Source organism: Solanum lycopersicum, chromosome 2, assembly GCF_036512215.1.
Source record: "Solanum lycopersicum chromosome 2, SLM_r2.1".
NCBI lineage: Eukaryota > Viridiplantae > Streptophyta > Magnoliopsida > Solanales > Solanaceae > Solanum > Solanum lycopersicum.
The window spans coordinates 70,586,893-70,603,895 of record NC_090801.1 but is presented as its reverse complement, the minus strand read 5'-3'; the positions used below and the strand labels follow the sequence as shown (position 1 = coordinate 70,603,895).

Genomic DNA, 17,003 nt, shown 5'->3' with positions numbered 1-17,003 from the left:
ATCAAATAACCGCCGACGGTATCTTTGATATGAGGTAGCGCTCAATGATATAAATTATGATGAGGATCTTGAATTCAAATTTGTCATATAGTGTGAAGAGATAAATGGTTGGCCAAGTAAAATGCACAATTCAAGTATATTTTGTTTCACTTAGAAAAGTGACATTTTGGACTGGTAGTCCATAAATCAAGGTATAATGTCAGTGGGGTACAAATAAATTATTATGCGATAATATAACCGTAAAATATCAAATACGGTTTGTGCCTTGGGGCATAAAGGTTTATCGCAAAAATCCTGATATTAGTGGAGATGTTTTCTCCTTTGGTGGATGAAATGAGGTTTGTTTTGATCTGGCAACATATGAAAAACTTGAATGCATGTAATGAATAATTGTAATGTCTAGCTAGAGAATGAAGGTTATATGAAAATCCTTGAAACAATCGAGGTGTCTGAAGCATATAAGAGCTTGAAAGAAACTTTTTCAATAAAGCTTCAAGAATCCTTATATGGATTGAAATGGTCAAGGAAGAAAAAGGGTACAAAAGAATGACCCTAATTGTCCTTGTATTTTTATGAAAAGGTTTTGGTAAGACAAAATTTTGTCTTGACCAACAGATTGATAATTTGACAAATGAAATATTTGTTTAACAGTGCACATACACTGAAAAGTTTTGATGCAATTTAATATGGATAAATCACATTCATTGAGTACCCCAATGATTATGAGATCACTTGACATAAATGATGATTCAGTTTGATCTCAAAAGAAGGATGAAGAGTTTCTTGGTGATGAAACTCTATCTTGGTGCAATCAGGGCACTAGTGCATCTTACTAACAATATTATTCCAGATATTTGTTTTGCAGTAAATTTACTGGCAAGATTCAGTTTCTCCCCGATAAAAGGACATTGAAATGGTGTTGAGCACATGATTGAATATCCTCAAAGGACCATAGTTATGGGTTTATTCTATTCCGAGGAATCCAACACAAAATTGATTGGTTACGCAAATGCAGAATATTTATCTGGTCCGTATAAAGCTCTATCTCAACCACGCTATGTGTATTCATGTGGAGGTACAATAATATCCTGGCGATCAATGAAGCAAACAAATGTTGCTATGCAGAAATAAAAGTCCTCCATGAAGCAAGTTGAAAGTGCGTTTGGTTGAGATAAATGACACACCATATTCAAGAAATGTGTGGTTTTTCTTTAAAAAAGAATATACCAACCATAATGTACGAAGATTGGAGACATCATCACAAGAAATTAAGTGATGTTTAAATTAGGGGAGTATAATACGCGTTGCACTCTTTTTCCCTTGACCGAGGTTTTTTTCCCACTGGGTTTTCCTGACAAGGTTTTTAATGAGGCAATAAATAGTGCGTATCAAAAGATATGTGTACTCTTTTTTCTTCACTAGAATTTTTTCCCACAGGATTTTTCCTAGTAAGGTTTTAACGAGGCACATTATCTATGGACATCCAAGGGGGAGTGTTATAAATTCATTGAATGAGTGGATAGTCCATAAGGTTGGTACATGAACAACCATTCATATTCACTAGGTTACATGAACCTTTTTGGATAAGAATGTATCTATTTAGTATGATACTTAATATGGTGACCTTTGAAGTGATTTCTCACTCTATAAATAGGGTTGTTCATTCACTATTGTAATAGATACATATGAGACTTGAATACACTTAAAAAAAGAAAGTCTTATCTTCCATCTTACTCCTCTTGTCTTCATCTCTTTATATTTATATTGCCATGAGCTTGATTTTATAACAATAATTTCATTTCTTGACTTTTTGCCAACAATTTGAGTGTGACTTAGAAGTCATTCTTTTTAACGTATTCCCCATAATTGATAAGTAATCATGATTACACTTTTAATTGTTCTCATTTCTTGAATTTAGAGAGCAATTGACCATGATTATTACAACTTATTCTTATTTAAATATTTCTCATTCAGAAGGAATCCTGATTCAATTTCTTGATCTCATTTAGAAAGTCTTTTTTCTTTAATCTAAAAAGGAAGTCTTCTTCTTTTTTTTCCTTAAATCAAAAAAATTATGATTTGCTAAGTCTTTTTTCTTTAATCTAAAAAAGAATGACTTGTAAAGTATTCTTTTTGTTTCCTTAAATCAAAAAAATTATGATTTGCTAAGTCTTTTTTCTTAAATCTAAAAAATAATGACTGGTTATTAATCTACTACTGTGTAGCAAAGCAAAACTCGATTAAATTTGAGTTCCTGTCGAAACTCAGTATTTAAAAAAACTACCTTTTCTTTGTTGGGACTTGAACTTGAAAATAAAAAAAAACTTACCAGGCGAAATGCAGTTTGATTGAACGGCACTTATGAGATCACCGGAACATGTTTTGAAGGTCGTCGGAGTATGTAGAACAACCAATTTTCTCACTCAATTGCATTCTTTAACTATCAGAACTTACGACACTCACTTGGCTGCAAAAATAACAGACTTATATTTCGAGTTGTTGCCAGCTCAAACTGCGCGTAAGCTGTTTGATGAAATTCCTCACCCAAATATATACACCTGTAATCGCATTCTGCAACGCTTCTGTGGAAAGAACCGATATGAGGAAGTATTATCTCTGTTTTCGTCCATGTTTTCATTCGAAAAGGTTGATCATTTTACTCTACTCTTTGCATTGAAGGCGTGTTCTGCATTAAAAGCTACAAATTTTGGCAAAATAATTCATGGGTTGGGGAAGAAATATGGTAAAATTCATTCAAACATGTTTCTTGGATCAGGCCTCATTGACATGTACTCGAGATGTGGAGATATGGACGATGCTTTTCGCGCCTTTGAGGAATATTTAAAACCGGATATTGTTTTATGGACTACTCTGGTTACTGGATATGAGAAGAACTTTAAGCCTGATAAAGCACTAGCTGTTTTTACTGGAATGGTGATGGCGCATTGCATTAGTCCAGACCCAATAACTCTTGTCACTGTTGTCTCTGCTTGTACTCAGTTGTTGAATTTAAAAGCTGGAAAAAGTGTTCATGCACACGTGTTTCGAATGGGTTATGAAAGTTCCCTTTCTTTATCAAACGCTCTGCTGAACTTATATGCGAAATCTGGGTCCATGTTTTATGCAGGAAATTGGTTTAGGGTGATGGAGGAGAAAGATGTTATCTCATGGAGTTGTATGATCTCATGTTGTGCTCATAATGATGCTACTGATAGAGCTACAAGTCTTTTTGATGAGATGATATATAAAGGAATTGAACCCAACGTCGCATGTGTTATCAGTGCTTTGCAAGCATGTGAAGCTTGTTGTAACTTAGACAAAGGCAGGGAAATACATAAATTAGCTTTGCAGAAAGGTTTTGAACTTGATATATTGGTCTCCACCACTTTGATTGATATGTACATGGGCTGTTGTTCACCTCAGGAAGCGATTTTCTTATTTGACAGGATGCCCAGCAAAGATCCTGTTTCTTGGTTTGCTCTGTTATGTGGTTGTGTTCAAAATGGAATGGCCAACAAGTCTATGCAAATATTTTGTGATATGATGGCCAGCGATATCCAACCTGATGCTACTGTGATTATTAAACTTCTTGGAGCTTGTTCTGATTTGGGGGTTCTTCAATTGACTTCTTGTCTTCATAGTTATGTAATTAGAGGTGGGTTCATCAGCAATTCGTTCATCGGATCTTCAGTTATTGATTGTTATGCAAAATGTGGTAGCTTGGAGGAGGCTATCAATGTTTTTGAGAGTTTAACAGATAAAGATGTTGTTATCTGGAGCTCCATGTTTGCTGGCTACGGAATTCATGGGCAAGCTAGGGAATCAATTAAGTTATTTCATCGTATGGTTGCAGATACCACGGTGTGTCCTAACAAAGTTACCTTCCTTTCAATATTAGCAGCTTGTAGTCATGCAGGTTTTGTTGAGGAAGGAATTGAATTCTTCAATATGATGTTAAATGAATACGAACTGATGCCAGAATCAAAGCATTATGCAATCATTGTTGACCTGCTTGGACGAATCGGAGAGCTGGACAAGGCTATGTGCCTCATTAACCAAATGCAGTCACGGGTTGGAGCACACGTATGGGGGGCCTTGCTTGGTGCTTGCAGAATTCATCAGAATGCAGAAATTGGAGAAGTCGCTGCCAGGAATCTTCTCCAGTTAGATCCAGATCATGCTGGATATTACATCCTGTTATCAAATGTGTATGCTGTTGATGGGAAGTGGGATGATGCAGCTGAACTTAGAGGTCCAATTAAAGAGAGAGAATTGAAAAAGATAACTGGCCAAAGTGTTGTTAGACTTTAGGAATGAGGCTCACGTTGTTTTACACAACAGTGGATATCACAGGGACGTATGAGCATATCTATGGTCCTAAATCAAACATTCTGCTGCATCGTGCAGAAAAAAGTTGTATAGTTCTGAAGTTTGATACATAAGAGTAGACATCTGTGATTTTAACTCAACCTCAACAGTTAAGAGGACGAAAACTATGTCAAACATTTCTTAGGTTGCATCGATGAAGTAAAGACACCAAATACGCTACTGTTTGCTAGCTGTCTATTTTCCATGGTGGTCAAAGGGCTGAAAAGACAATCATATCAACCAGTTTCACAAGAAGAAAAAAGCAAATCTGCCCATAACACATCACATAAAATCACCCTCAATCCCAAGCAAGAGAAGTAAAAACTATCATTCTACATGTAGCACTTAGTTGGCACTTTATATTTATCACCCCTTCTAGTTCTTACTGGGAACGAGCAAAGGAGCTGCTCTCCATAGTCGAATTACACATTGCATTTAATTTTCTCTAAATATACCAAATATGTATGCATTTTCAGTGTCCGAGATTATCTCGAACATTATTACCTTTCTACAAAACCTAGATACCCGAAAACTCTTGAGCACAAAGTTTGTCCCAAGTTAACATGCTTCACCGTGACTTCTTGTAAAAGCCATAAGCCACAGCGACAACAGCCACTGCTCCAACCACACCTACAGCTGCGAGTATTTCACGCTGCTCCCATTTGCCGAACCAGTTTGAAACTGTTCCCTGCCCTTTCTTGTTCTCTTTCTGCTCAGCACTTGCATCTCTACAACAAGAAACTCCCGCAGCACCTTGGCAACAGCTGAAACTAGTTACACTACTCTCCTGGCTTTTTCCATTTTCAAGAGACTTCTTTTCTTCATTGGTTACTTCAGGAACCTTCTGTTCATCCACTTTATCAGTTACCTTCTCATATTGTCCCATTTGGCCCCTACAATTGATCAGAGTAGAGTTGTAAAACATCTGTGATAACAGCAATTTAAAAAATAAAAGCAACATATCAATTTTTGCAGCAGTGCTGAAGACGTTTCCTCCATCCGTAAATTTTACAGATCAAGAAGCATGATTTAGGCCAACCAAAGCATCAAATCTAGCAAATAGTGACCGCATTGAAGCAATTAATCCTAATAAAGGGGTATGGCTTCCCCCAAGCACTCATAGAAATAGTCTAACCATTATGGAGACAGATCCAAATATTATCTCAATCAAGGACTAGTCGACTGTTTAAACATAATGAATTCTTACTAAGAGACAAATAATTAAAGATTAACAAGTTTCCCTCCTGATCAAATAAAGACGATGAGATGCGGAGAAAGGAATAAACTCCGAGTTTCTGAAATTTATGCCCATTACATGGGATATATAATATAATACTTTCAACATACAGCATCCATGTGATTTTTTAAAAGGAAAATAATTTTATTAATAATGGAAAAATCTCCACACAGAATTTCCAACTGATAACACTCTTAAACCCAAGTATGTTTTTTCTGCAATGGGAGCAGGATCACCTTACCACTAGACCAAATAGTATGGAAAGCAATCAAACTTCGCCACGCTATGAGATAATCAGATAGCAAAAGTGAAGAAGATTTTTTTAAACAACAGACAAATCAACTCTCTACCTGTCTTAAAATTGATGCTAAGCATAGGCATCCAACACCAACCAAATAACTAGAGGGACAAACAAACACAGATCCAGATAACAAGGGATCCATCATCCTCTGATACCCCCCTTATGCACCGTTAACAACCATTTCTTTGTCCTAATTTTATAAGAGACAACCTTTTGTTACTTAATTAGTAGGAAGATGTAACGACCCTCTTAGTCGTTTTAGAAATTTCAACTATTATTTTTTATATTAACCTTTTTAGTAGATTTTATAAATAATTTATATGACTTGTAAGAATGAGTGACACGATTTTTAGATTTAATAAAAGATTTTTTTTGTTGCTAATAGTAATGAAAAAAAGAAAGAAAAGGAAATTAATTAATTAAATAAATAAAATAAAATAAAAAGAAAAGGGGCAAAGTGTCCTAAACTTATAAAAAGCCTATGACGGCTTATTTGAGGAAAAAAAAAACGATTTGAAAAAGAAAAAAAAGGCAGAGAAAAAAAGAAAAGAAAGGGAGAAAAGAAAAGGGAAAAGGAGGAGAAAAATCAATATTTTCATCTCAAGGCGTCAAGGTAATTATTTTCATCCTTTCTATTAAGTTTTTATGTAATTAGAAGTAGATTTTTAGATTAAAACGTGTATAATTTACACCACTATGTGAAACTAATTTTAATTTTGTGTACATGTATGCATATGTTATTTAGCATAAATTTCACCTTAGTCATTGAGTAATTATGACCAATTGTTGATGATCATGAAACAATTATTGGGAAGGGAGGTAAATAGACATGCAAGAAGCCTTCCGTATAAAAGTATTTCATGAAATATCTTTATTTTGGTGTTCAAATATGGGTGATATAAATTTAAGGAAACCCGGGAATTAAAGATTTTGTTCTGTCCTCCGGACATTTATTATGCTGTCACTACTACTTGTCAATTTGAATTGCATCAGGAAAGGGAAGGGGAATGAATGCCAAATCTGAAGCAAACCGAAAAGCGAGTTCCCGTGGAGTGAGTCTAGTGCTTCCCTTTAACCTAGAAGCGGATCAATTTGAGATCCTTTTAATAGTTTCCATATTATCATTTAAGTTTTGATATATTAATATATATAATTAAGTATTAGGTATATGGTATTAAGTGAATGTCTTAAGATTTATGATATTGAAAAGAAATTAAAAATTTAATCCTAATCTTGAAACTTAAGAACTTAATTATAAATTTGCGTGAGTTTTTTTGGTTTAGTATAGACACGTGCAATATGTGTGTTGTTAACTTCGAAACCTTATAGTGTTTAATTATTTGAATAGACTGAATTTTATTTGGAAGTGCAACAAAGGGGGAAGACTAAAGTCCCGGAGTGACTGTTCGATAAATTGAGGCAAGTGAATTTCTAAACTCTTGTTAAGTGTATGGAATGCATGTATTTCCTTATGCTATATGTTTGGGAGTAATGGGACTTGGTGATGGGTTGATTTGTCCACATTGATTAATTCTAATGAGGAAAACAAAAGGGTAATAAAAGGCAATGTGAATAATGGGTTGTGTGTGATGTGTTGATAATGGAGAATGATTTGAAAGGCTTGTTGAATCATTGTTGATGTTGTTGTGAATTGTGTAATGTTATTAAAATAGTGATATCCTCTTTATTTTTGTATGAACATGGCATTGCATTATTTTGATGACATGATTGTGAAAAGTGTTATGTGCATTGAGAAAGAATGAGAACTTAAAGAGGATGTACCATTTCGAGGGACGTATCGCGCGCCGCGATGGATACTATATTTCGAGGGACGTATCGCGCGCCGCGATGGATACTATATTTCGAGGGACGTATCGCGCGCCGTGATGGTTATTATTATCGAGGGTCGTGTCGCACGCCGCGACAGATGCATGGACAGATATGTCCCCCATGGGTCCCGGACTGAGAGACAGCGGGTGTGTATCAATAAGTCAGACATGCATCATTATACTTGACATTGCATTACACATACTTATCATTGGTGAACTTGATATTGTGTTTTGCTGATCTTGTGATTGACTTTCTGCGAAATTTGTGATTGATGAATACTGAGCTTGTTATTGAGGATATGTAATTTGTTGAATTGTTGTTGTTAAGGGTATGCAATTTGTTGAAGTGTTTTTATCGAGGATATATAATTTGTTGAAGTGTTGTTATTGAGGATATGTAATTTGGTAAAGTGTGGTTGTGGAGGATGTATATGTAATTTGTCTAAGTGTTGTTGTAGAGTTACGTGCTATGTAAATATGAACTGTTAGGTTAGACTGGATTTTATGTAGTTTGTAATTGTGGAGGTTCGATTGGGGTGGTAGGAGTACCCGTATTTCATCCCCTTAGCTTGTGTTTAGACGTTTACTTGCTGAGTACCGTGTGGTTTGGTACTCACCCCTTGCTTCTACAAATTTTTGTAGGTTATGAGCCTAGATTTTTGTTGTACTTGTCATTCTCTTCTTTTCCGAGGCTTCTTGGAGATTTGTCAGGTAGCTATTTCCATTGCAGCAGACTTTCTTCTCCTTAATTATGTTCTTGTTCTATTCTAGAAACAAGTTCATTTGAGACTTGAGTTTTCTTTTGAATCAATTGTAATACTTTAGAGGCCTGTACACGTGACAACCAGGTTTTGGGGTATAATATAAGTCGATAGTAAATTTTCCGCATTTTATTGTAATAAGTTGAGTTTTAGGCTGACTTGTCTTGGTGGGATAAGATAAGTGCCATCACGTCCATTTTTGGGTCGTGACAGAAGAGGAGTGAGTGATACTGTGATAGTAAATTAAATAAGTAACATGTTCCCATCCTAAACCTGTAAGGAAAAGGAAGCAACTGTTGCTCCCTCAAAATGAAAGGATAGACAAAAATGGCATAGGAATAAGCACAATTGCAGTTATAGAGTATGTTGAGCACAATCTCATAGTTGAAGAGTAATATATACATCTACCTAGAATTAAAACCATGGAAAACATTAAGATACTTCCTCGTGATTTAGCTGTGCCATGAAGCAAAACAGCACTAAAGCATGCAAAGAAAAAAAAGGGAGAGGACAATCAATACAAACCTCCAAAGTCGTTCAATGACTTTTCCCTCTCCAATATGCTCATCAAGCAAAGCAGGTACATCACTTGGCGTAACATAGCCATACCTGCACTAACACAACATAGAGCACATATAACATGTATGTAATGGACAGTCTTAAGGCAAAGTTTCTTTATTGATCTTTGATATGCTGCTTGCAATGTGTGTTTTTCTTTGCAAAATCATTTTCTAGGTAGGCTTAATTGTTCAACATCTTCTCACAACGAAAATGTTTTGCACTGAATGGAGAAAATGACCATTCCTCTAATGTACCACAACTCTTACTTTATTGCACTTGCTTCAACCAATATGTAACTAATGGAGTCAATATTTGGCACTTGAAAATATCACCCACCGACCCCACATGACCCATCTCCCACCTTCCATCTCCTTTATCAGTATATAATAGTTTGCAAGGTAAGAGATTTTAAAAATAACTTTATCTTCATGAAAATAACATTTTCAATCATGCTACCGTTGTTAGATTACAAATTGATCTGGAGGCTAGTGGTGAAATTCCAGGTCGTCCGTTGAAAAATATGACTTACCAGTGGCCAACAATATTCCCGTCCTTTCCTGAGCTGAAGATTATAACATTACCAGCATACTTGTGGCCACCAATATGAGAACAAGCTGTCACACGAACTTTGTCTTTCAAGCTCTTGGACTCAATGAGCTTGCTAAATTCCTCAATTAGAATAGGTCCACAAACACCACATCTTCGATCACGAAGATTGTGGGCACAGACAAACACATAAGAACCACTCAGCGACTCCTGCAATCCAGAGCTCCAAGTATTGCCATTGACAAGCACATCATCAACAAATGCATCCACATCTGACTCCTTCAAATCCCTTCATCATAAAAACAAGGCTTCAATGCAAACCACGAGACTCAACAGATCCGGACGAATCCGACAATGCATACACGTTTAGATCGACATTTTGAAGCTATCCAAGAGAAAGCACGAAAACTAAAAGGCGACTTCAGTGTGGTATCTACAAACCGTTTTCTTCTAAATATCAGAAAACTTGGATCCAGCTAATAGAATCAAGTCAAATTCATGAATCTTATTTGTCATTTTCTTGTTTAAAATTGAGTCATTTTGTCAGCCCCCACAATGCATGGAATATCAGCTTTGTGCCGCTCAATGCCGAATTTTAGAAAAAATGAATGAACAAATAAACTACCTGTATTTGATCATTTCAGGAAAAATCAGAATATCTCCTTCTGATACTTCCATGTCATCACGTACTTCGCATATTGTCAAAAGAGTCTACAGCAAACACTCATCGGAAAAAATCAATCAATATCGACCAATAAACTAAACCAAAATGTCAAATCAGTTGGATTCACTCCAGAAATAATCACATAAGCAGAAAATTATTCCAGTGACAACATATTACCTTTAAGTCGTTCTAGACATTAGAACATAAAGACGCAGTAATCACAACAATGAAGTTTCTCCTAGCCCCTATTGACAAAAACAATCAGTTTTAGAAAACCTAACCTTGATTTTGATGTCATCCTTGCGAGCTTTAAGAGCAGCAGAGAGTGACTTTGGAAGCAGATCGGAGTCAGAAGCTTCAAGGCGAGCAGGCCAAGTCTCGTGAGACTTGTAACAGAGGAACAGATGACGATCATAGGAGGTCGTAGTACCTGCAAGTTTACTCTGGTACATCTCCGAACGCTGAAACCCAAACTTGACGTCCTCGTCGGCGTTGGCAGCGTCGGCAGTAGCGTCGGTGGAGAAGTTCTCCGGTGTTCCGGCCATGGCGTTAACTAGGGCTCGTGCAGAAAAGCGAGTGAAAGGTTTTGGAGAGAAGTGCAAGCAAAATGTGATTGAAGAGGAGAGAGAATGATTTAAAGGCATGGGAAGCCTAACAAGGCACACCCGCCACTGACTTCGAAGAAATGATAATTTTGACAACGACCAATTCTCCAGCAAAATAACAGAATAAAAAATACTATATATTTACTCCCATCAATTAAATAATACAGTATATATTTTCAAATTTAAATATGAAAATCAATTAAATTTACTTGATTGTTAATGGTATAAAAAAAATACACTATGATCATTGATCCCTGATAATCAATTTATTTTCATCTTTCTTATGTGACATTTGAAGAAACATAATCCTTTAGATGTACAAACTTTGATACTTTTGGTCTAGAAAATTAATGGGATTGGTGAAGAATGACTCATTTATAAATACAAAGTATGTGAGTCGCAAGTAATGAAAACTGAGTTATCGTTAAGAAATTTCCAATTTGAAAATCCATCAAAATGTTTCCCCATGGAAATCACTTTTTAGTAATGAATTGTTTATGAAAATGGTCCAACTGTATACTTTGGGGACCATAGGTGCCAAATTCATCTGTTTTAATAAACTTTCTTTGAGTTATGTTTACCAAATCAAAGTAAACATTTTTCTTTAATTCATCCAAAAGAATTATAGAGTCGACCCTAACTTGTTTAAGAATAAAACATTATTGTTGTTACGCATTTGCAGTTCCATCCAATACTCCTAATTGCCATCAACTTTTTAAATGACTGGATTATGGCACATCAACTTTTGATTCTTCAATTGAAAATTTTAAAACATCACATCCAGCAATGCCTAGCTTTATAGCCACATCAAGGCCTTCTTCATTAATATCAACAACATACTTATACAAAGAAAAATGGCCTTCACCATCTAATTCCTATGCATCTTGCATTTCAACAGAGTATGCACTTTACATTAGCATAAAGGAACACAAAAACTGTGTCTTCCTCAACGTTGAGCTCTTCGTAGAACGGCAATGGGGGCATTGCTGCCAAGGAAAAGAATTCTTCAGAAGAAATCAATCTCAAAATAATTACCTGAAGGCTTCACATCAAGTCCGGGGGCCTTTCCTGCTGGTGGTGTTCGGGGCATATCATATGTCATGGAGGACGGCTTTGGTACATCTGGAGGACTGGTACATCTTATAAGTGCCCAGTTCACATTCTGGAAGAAAGGATGTTGTTTTATTTCAGTAGCCCCTCGCCTATATGCAAGGCGATGTTGTGGCTCCTTCACAAGTAGGCCTCTTATCAAGTCCCTTGCTGCAAAACTAACACTAGGTGTTTCAGGAAATTTCAAGGGCTGTCCAACAACGTTAAACAATGTTGCCCTGTTGCCTGCACCTTTGAAAGGAGTTTGTCCAAACAAGAGTTCATAGAGAAAGATCCCAAATGTCCACCAATCTACAGCACTGCCGTGTCCTTCACCCTTTATAATTTCTGGAGCTAGGTACTCATGTGTTCCCACAAAAGACATTGATCGAGCACTCGTTGGTTCAGCAAGGAGTTCTGGAAGAGGCCGGTTCACTTGGTTATATGTTTCTGTCTTTTGTTTGGACTTCTTTTCTTTCTTGTTCTTGCTTAGAAAACGTGGTGTAAAACATGAAGGTTGTATACATGCAGGCTGTACGACACAAGATGGCTCAATACAAGCAGGCTGGACACAGTATGATGAGCTCTTGCACTCTAAGCTTGAATTTGAAGATCTAACTAGAGTTGGGCTCACGGCACACCTCAAGGAGAGGTCAAAATCAGAAAGCATTATATGGCCATCTTCTCGAACCAAAACATTCTCTGGTTTAAGGTCTCTGTAAATGATTCCAAGCATGTGCAAGTACTCTAGAGCAAGAAGGACTTCAGCCACGTAAAACCTATATTCCCAATAAAAAGAATCAATAGTAAAAATCATAACAAAACTCAATCATAAGTCATAACTACGTAACTCCAACCTAAACTATCATTGATTACGGTAGATGTAACGTCTCAAGTCTATCTGAATGGACTTATCTTTGGTTCCTACGAAACAAACTACTCGGTTATATTCAATTCCCTTGGCCCCAGCTAACAAAATTTTAGAACATTATACCAGTCAGTTTCCAAATGACAGTGATGAATACGAGCATGCAACTGGAAAACAATATTTGCTACTGGGACTGCACACAACAAGAAAGGTCTGAACTCAATGTTGAGAAAAATTACAAAAGGCTAGGAAATAAGCAACATGTTTAATTGAAGAGATATCAAGGCAAACATACAGATACGGATCTAATAAACAGCTGGGGAAAAAAAGTCAACAGCTATAAGCACAGAGCAGTGGATCTCACTCATCATTGTTTGAGCGCAATGCCTAAAGAGGTGAGACAGTTAGAAGAAGGCATATATGCACAGGATCTTCCTTGCATAATAGATTAAAGTCATTTCCACTATTATGAACTTTTAAGACACTTAAAGCATAACGATGATGGTAACAGATTGGTTTATACAGGAAGCAATGTTAAAAGTTCTTTATTCATTAAGATCGCAGCGATAGTTGGATATTTTGAACACAAAGCAAAGAGGTGAATATGATATGCGGACAAACACTAACCTGGCAGCATGCTCCGGGAAGAATTTTCCTGGCTGCTTTTGCCTAAGTGCATGCAAATCTCCACCAGGGCAGAATTCCATCACCAAGCACGAAAATTTATCTGTTTCAAAGTGCGAATACAGTGTTGGTAGAAAGGGATGATCCAGAGACTGCAGTATCTCTCTTTCCGTTTGAGCTCTCACGAGTTTCTTGCGACTTTCTAGAGCTGCCTTGTCCATCACTTTCATGGCAAAGAAACATCTTGTGCCAATCAACTCTGCTAGAAAAACACTTCCTATATCACCACATCCCAATCTCTTCAACAGTCTAAAGTGGTTAAAACCCAATGTTCCCTCACGGGCTCTAATAACTTGTATTGCATCCCACCTTGTATCATTTGCCTTATGTGGTTTATATACTGTGCTATTGAAACTACTAGAGCTGCTTTCATCACTAACGTCACTACCTGTGCTGCCTCTGTAGAAGCTTGTTTTTCTGCTCTCAACAAGATCACAAGAGTTGCTAACATCACCACTTTCACCAGACTTGTCCACAGTGCTGCTAGCGCATTCACTGACTTCTGTGTTGGAAAAACTTTGTTTGGCTTCTGTGTACTGTGTAGCAGAATAAAAACTGTTTTGAGGACTAGGACAGTAGGTGATTCCTGAGTCTTTGGCAGTCGCATTCAAATCATCGTTTGAAGTACCATTTTTCGAAACATGATGTAAATCCTTGATAGATGATTCAGTTTCCAAAGCCAAAACCTGTTCTCCTGAACAACCTTCTGCTGATTGATTTACAGTATCTTCATTTGCTTTAAAATGCTTTGAACCAGTCACTGATCCAGTTTGAGTATGAGCTACGGTGGAACCAAGGTCCATCGCTATTGGATATGAGATAGATGCCTCTTTGTTTTCGGATTGTTTCATCAAAGGAGGATGACTTATCTTGGAGGCCAAAGATGTATTGCACTCAACCGCAGCGAATGAATTGTGAACGTTCGGCAAGGAACTGATTCCATCAACAAGAGACTCCATTGTAATTTTTTGGTATAAACACTGTCATTACACAATTAAAAGTGAAGAAAAATTAGCTACTTAACAGTTTGACCATGAATACTTTTTACTCTTTCCCGGAGTTGAATTCTGGAGATCATTTTTGGCTTTAAATCCGAAATTCAACTTTTGAAAAATACCAATATCATGGTCATATATAACTCCAATTTCCATTTTGAAAACAAAATTAAATACTTTTTTTTTCAAATTTCACAATTTTCAACTAAATTTTGAATAATTTTACCATAAATTGATTCGGTCATCTCATAATGTAGCATTGATTACAAAACTTTACATAGAATTGCAGTAAAATCACAGAATTAAATGATCATAGAATTCCACCAAAAGGATCAATGAAAAGATGTATATCCACAAATAAATCAAAAAAAAAAAAAGTGGACAGAGAGAGTAATAGGTTGTTGAAATCACCTGATTATCAAATGGAGAAAAATGAATGATGTGCCATGATTATTGAGACCCTTTCCACTTAAAAAGGGTAACAGCTTTGCACCTTTTTCTTTCTGGGTCCTCTCCCTTTTTCAGATCCGATCGTAACAATAAAAAGAGTGAGTGACTAATTATTATATTTGGATACAAACAGAGTAAATGAATCAATCAAACAAAACTCACAACAAACAAATGAAATAGAATAGAGCTTAGTCAAGAAATTGATACATAAGATTTTCTCTCTCTTTCTCTTTCTATATTTTACTCTGTTTTCTCCTTCATCTTCACCTTTTCTTGTTTTTGTAAACGCTTATATTGTAATCATATACGCTGCTTCTTTTCTTCGGTAAACTACGAAAACAAAAAACAAAATATTATTTCGTTTCAATTTATTTGTCTTATTTATTTTATTAAATGCACAGTAATAATATACACTAGTTTTTAATCATTGACTATTATAACTTATAATATTAATATTTTACTGCTATTTTTGTTAATACTTACTTTTAATTATTGATAATATATGATATTTATAAAATAGTAATTATTTTTTAATTATTAAATTGAATTTATTATTACTGCTGATTTTTTTGTTTTCTGCAAATATTTTGAGTGTGACAGAGCCTCTGAATTTCATACAAGTGAAAAAGCATGTTTTCATTAAATAGGTTGCGATTTTAAAAATTCAAAATTCTAATTTGAAATATACAATAAATTCCAGGTACGTTACCCAATTGAAACCATATGTGCCAATGGAAAAAATAGAATCACTTCAATTATTGTTTATCAATCAATCAATAATATGATAAGATAAGATGAATAAAGAGACTTGAAAATATATATATACGTACAAAAAAAACTGTCCCAAGAATAGTTGTTTATCACATTTTTGCATATTGCTCCAAGTTTTGACATTATATGACATATTTGTTATGAAACTTAAGTTTTAGTAAAGGCTATTTTAAAAAAGAAATCATACTCAATCTTAATCTTTTAATACTATAATAACATATGTCATTTAATTTTAAAATAAAAATAAAAAAAGGTGACAAAATTCTGATGAATATCAGAGCAACTGTTTCTTCAAATTGAATCATCCGTATTTATATGTCAATTATTAAGTTAAAAATATTTATTTATTTTTAATTATTCAGTTTAAAAAATAATTTATATTTTATGCATATTTTACTTTTATTTTTACGTATTTTAATTCATTATCAACATTTTATCAAGTCAAACATGAACGGAGGATGTAATATTAGGAGTTAGAGGTTGTTTTGTACGCGAAATAAGATAAAAAATAGCGAAATAAATTTATACAACTAAATAACTATAATAATTTCAAAATGAATTAATACCGATCTCAATGAAATAAATTGGTCTAAAATAATTTAATTCTCGTATCAAATCATCTCTCAGTAATGACGTGTTTGACTTGTGTTGCTTGAAGGTCAAAGCAATTCAAAGGAAGCTACTTAGTTGTGCATATTTCCAAGCTACGAATAACGTGTGTAAACAAGCTACTAAGTAACATTTATTGGCTTTGTTATATACTTTTAAACTTTTAATAATCCATATTCATCACCTTTTCCCCTTATTTGAATTATATTCGAAGGAAATCCTTTTAGATTATGATTTAATTTCTATCGCTAATATAATTGAAATTGAAGTTTGAATTATTTTTAAAAAAATTGTATAATCTTACGATGCATATTTTTTATACATATATTAACTGTAATCAGACTAATATCTCAGGATAATTGAGCTTTAATCGTTTATCACTTGATTATAAAATTTAAAATTCAAAAATAAAATAGTACTTTTTACCCTCGTCCTAAATGCCATTTATATATTTTCAAGATTGGATAAATTCCAACTTTATTAGAATGATAGTTTTTAATTGGGTAGACTTTTAACTATTAGTGGGATTTTTTCCTTTATGCTTTACTTCTCTTTTGAAAAATTGCACATTCTTGCCTTGTAATATCAGCATAAAAAATAACTACTAAAACAAGTATCTTCAACTATCAAATGAAAATTTTAATCATTATGCTTAACATATAAAA

At 34.9% G+C, this 17,003-nt stretch overlaps 3 protein-coding genes across 3 annotated transcripts; 1 reads left to right on the top strand and 2 right to left on the bottom strand.

Annotated features, from left to right (window-relative positions):
* Window positions 1–1,906: 1,906 nt before the first annotated feature.
* LOC101266187 (putative pentatricopeptide repeat-containing protein At3g01580) lies at window positions 1,907–4,556 on the top strand. The gene has a single exon (XM_004233551.5). It carries the CDS (start codon window positions 2,362–2,364, stop codon window positions 4,309–4,311), a length of 1,950 nt encoding a protein of 649 aa, XP_004233599.1. The 5' UTR covers window positions 1,907–2,361; the 3' UTR covers window positions 4,312–4,556.
* A 56-nt stretch (window positions 4,557–4,612) lies between these two features.
* LOC101262369 (altered inheritance of mitochondria protein 32) lies at window positions 4,613–11,325 on the bottom strand. The gene is made up of 5 exons (XM_004231798.3): window positions 10,549–11,325; window positions 10,229–10,314; window positions 9,587–9,892; window positions 9,022–9,105; window positions 4,613–5,261 (listed from the first exon to the last, which is right to left on the bottom strand). The coding sequence occupies exons 1-5, from the start codon at window positions 10,909–10,911 to the stop codon at window positions 4,937–4,939; spliced, it is 1,164 nt and encodes a 387-aa protein (XP_004231846.1). The 5' UTR covers window positions 10,912–11,325; the 3' UTR covers window positions 4,613–4,936.
* A 342-nt stretch (window positions 11,326–11,667) lies between these two features.
* On the bottom strand, window positions 11,668–15,624 carry LOC101262877 (serine/threonine-protein kinase D6PK). Its single transcript, XM_004231800.3, has 3 exons — window positions 14,920–15,624; window positions 13,457–14,493; window positions 11,668–12,740 (listed from the first exon to the last, which is right to left on the bottom strand). The coding sequence occupies exons 2-3, from the start codon at window positions 14,470–14,472 to the stop codon at window positions 11,879–11,881; spliced, it is 1,878 nt and encodes a 625-aa protein (XP_004231848.1). The 5' UTR covers window positions 14,473–14,493; window positions 14,920–15,624; the 3' UTR covers window positions 11,668–11,878.
* Window positions 15,625–17,003: the final 1,379 nt, after the last annotated feature.

Coding starts and splice junctions, on each gene's coding strand:
- LOC101266187 (XM_004233551.5), top strand. CDS start 2,362: ATGAGATCACCGGAACATGTTTTGAAGGTCGTCGGAGTATGTAGAACA.
- LOC101262369 (XM_004231798.3), bottom strand. CDS start 10,911: ATGCCTTTAAATCATTCTCTCTCCTCTTCAATCACATTTTGCTTGCAC. Junction 9,893..10,228: donor CCTGAAATGATCAAATACAG/GTAGTTTATTTG, acceptor TTTATGATGAAG/GGATTTGAAGGAGTCAGATG. Junction 9,106..9,586: donor GGGAATATTGTTGGCCACTG/GTAAGTCATATT, acceptor GTGTTAGTGCAG/GTATGGCTATGTTACGCCAA.
- LOC101262877 (XM_004231800.3), bottom strand. CDS start 14,472: ATGGAGTCTCTTGTTGATGGAATCAGTTCCTTGCCGAACGTTCACAAT. Junction 12,741..13,456: donor TTCCCGGAGCATGCTGCCAG/GTTAGTGTTTGT, acceptor TTGGGAATATAG/GTTTTACGTGGCTGAAGTCC.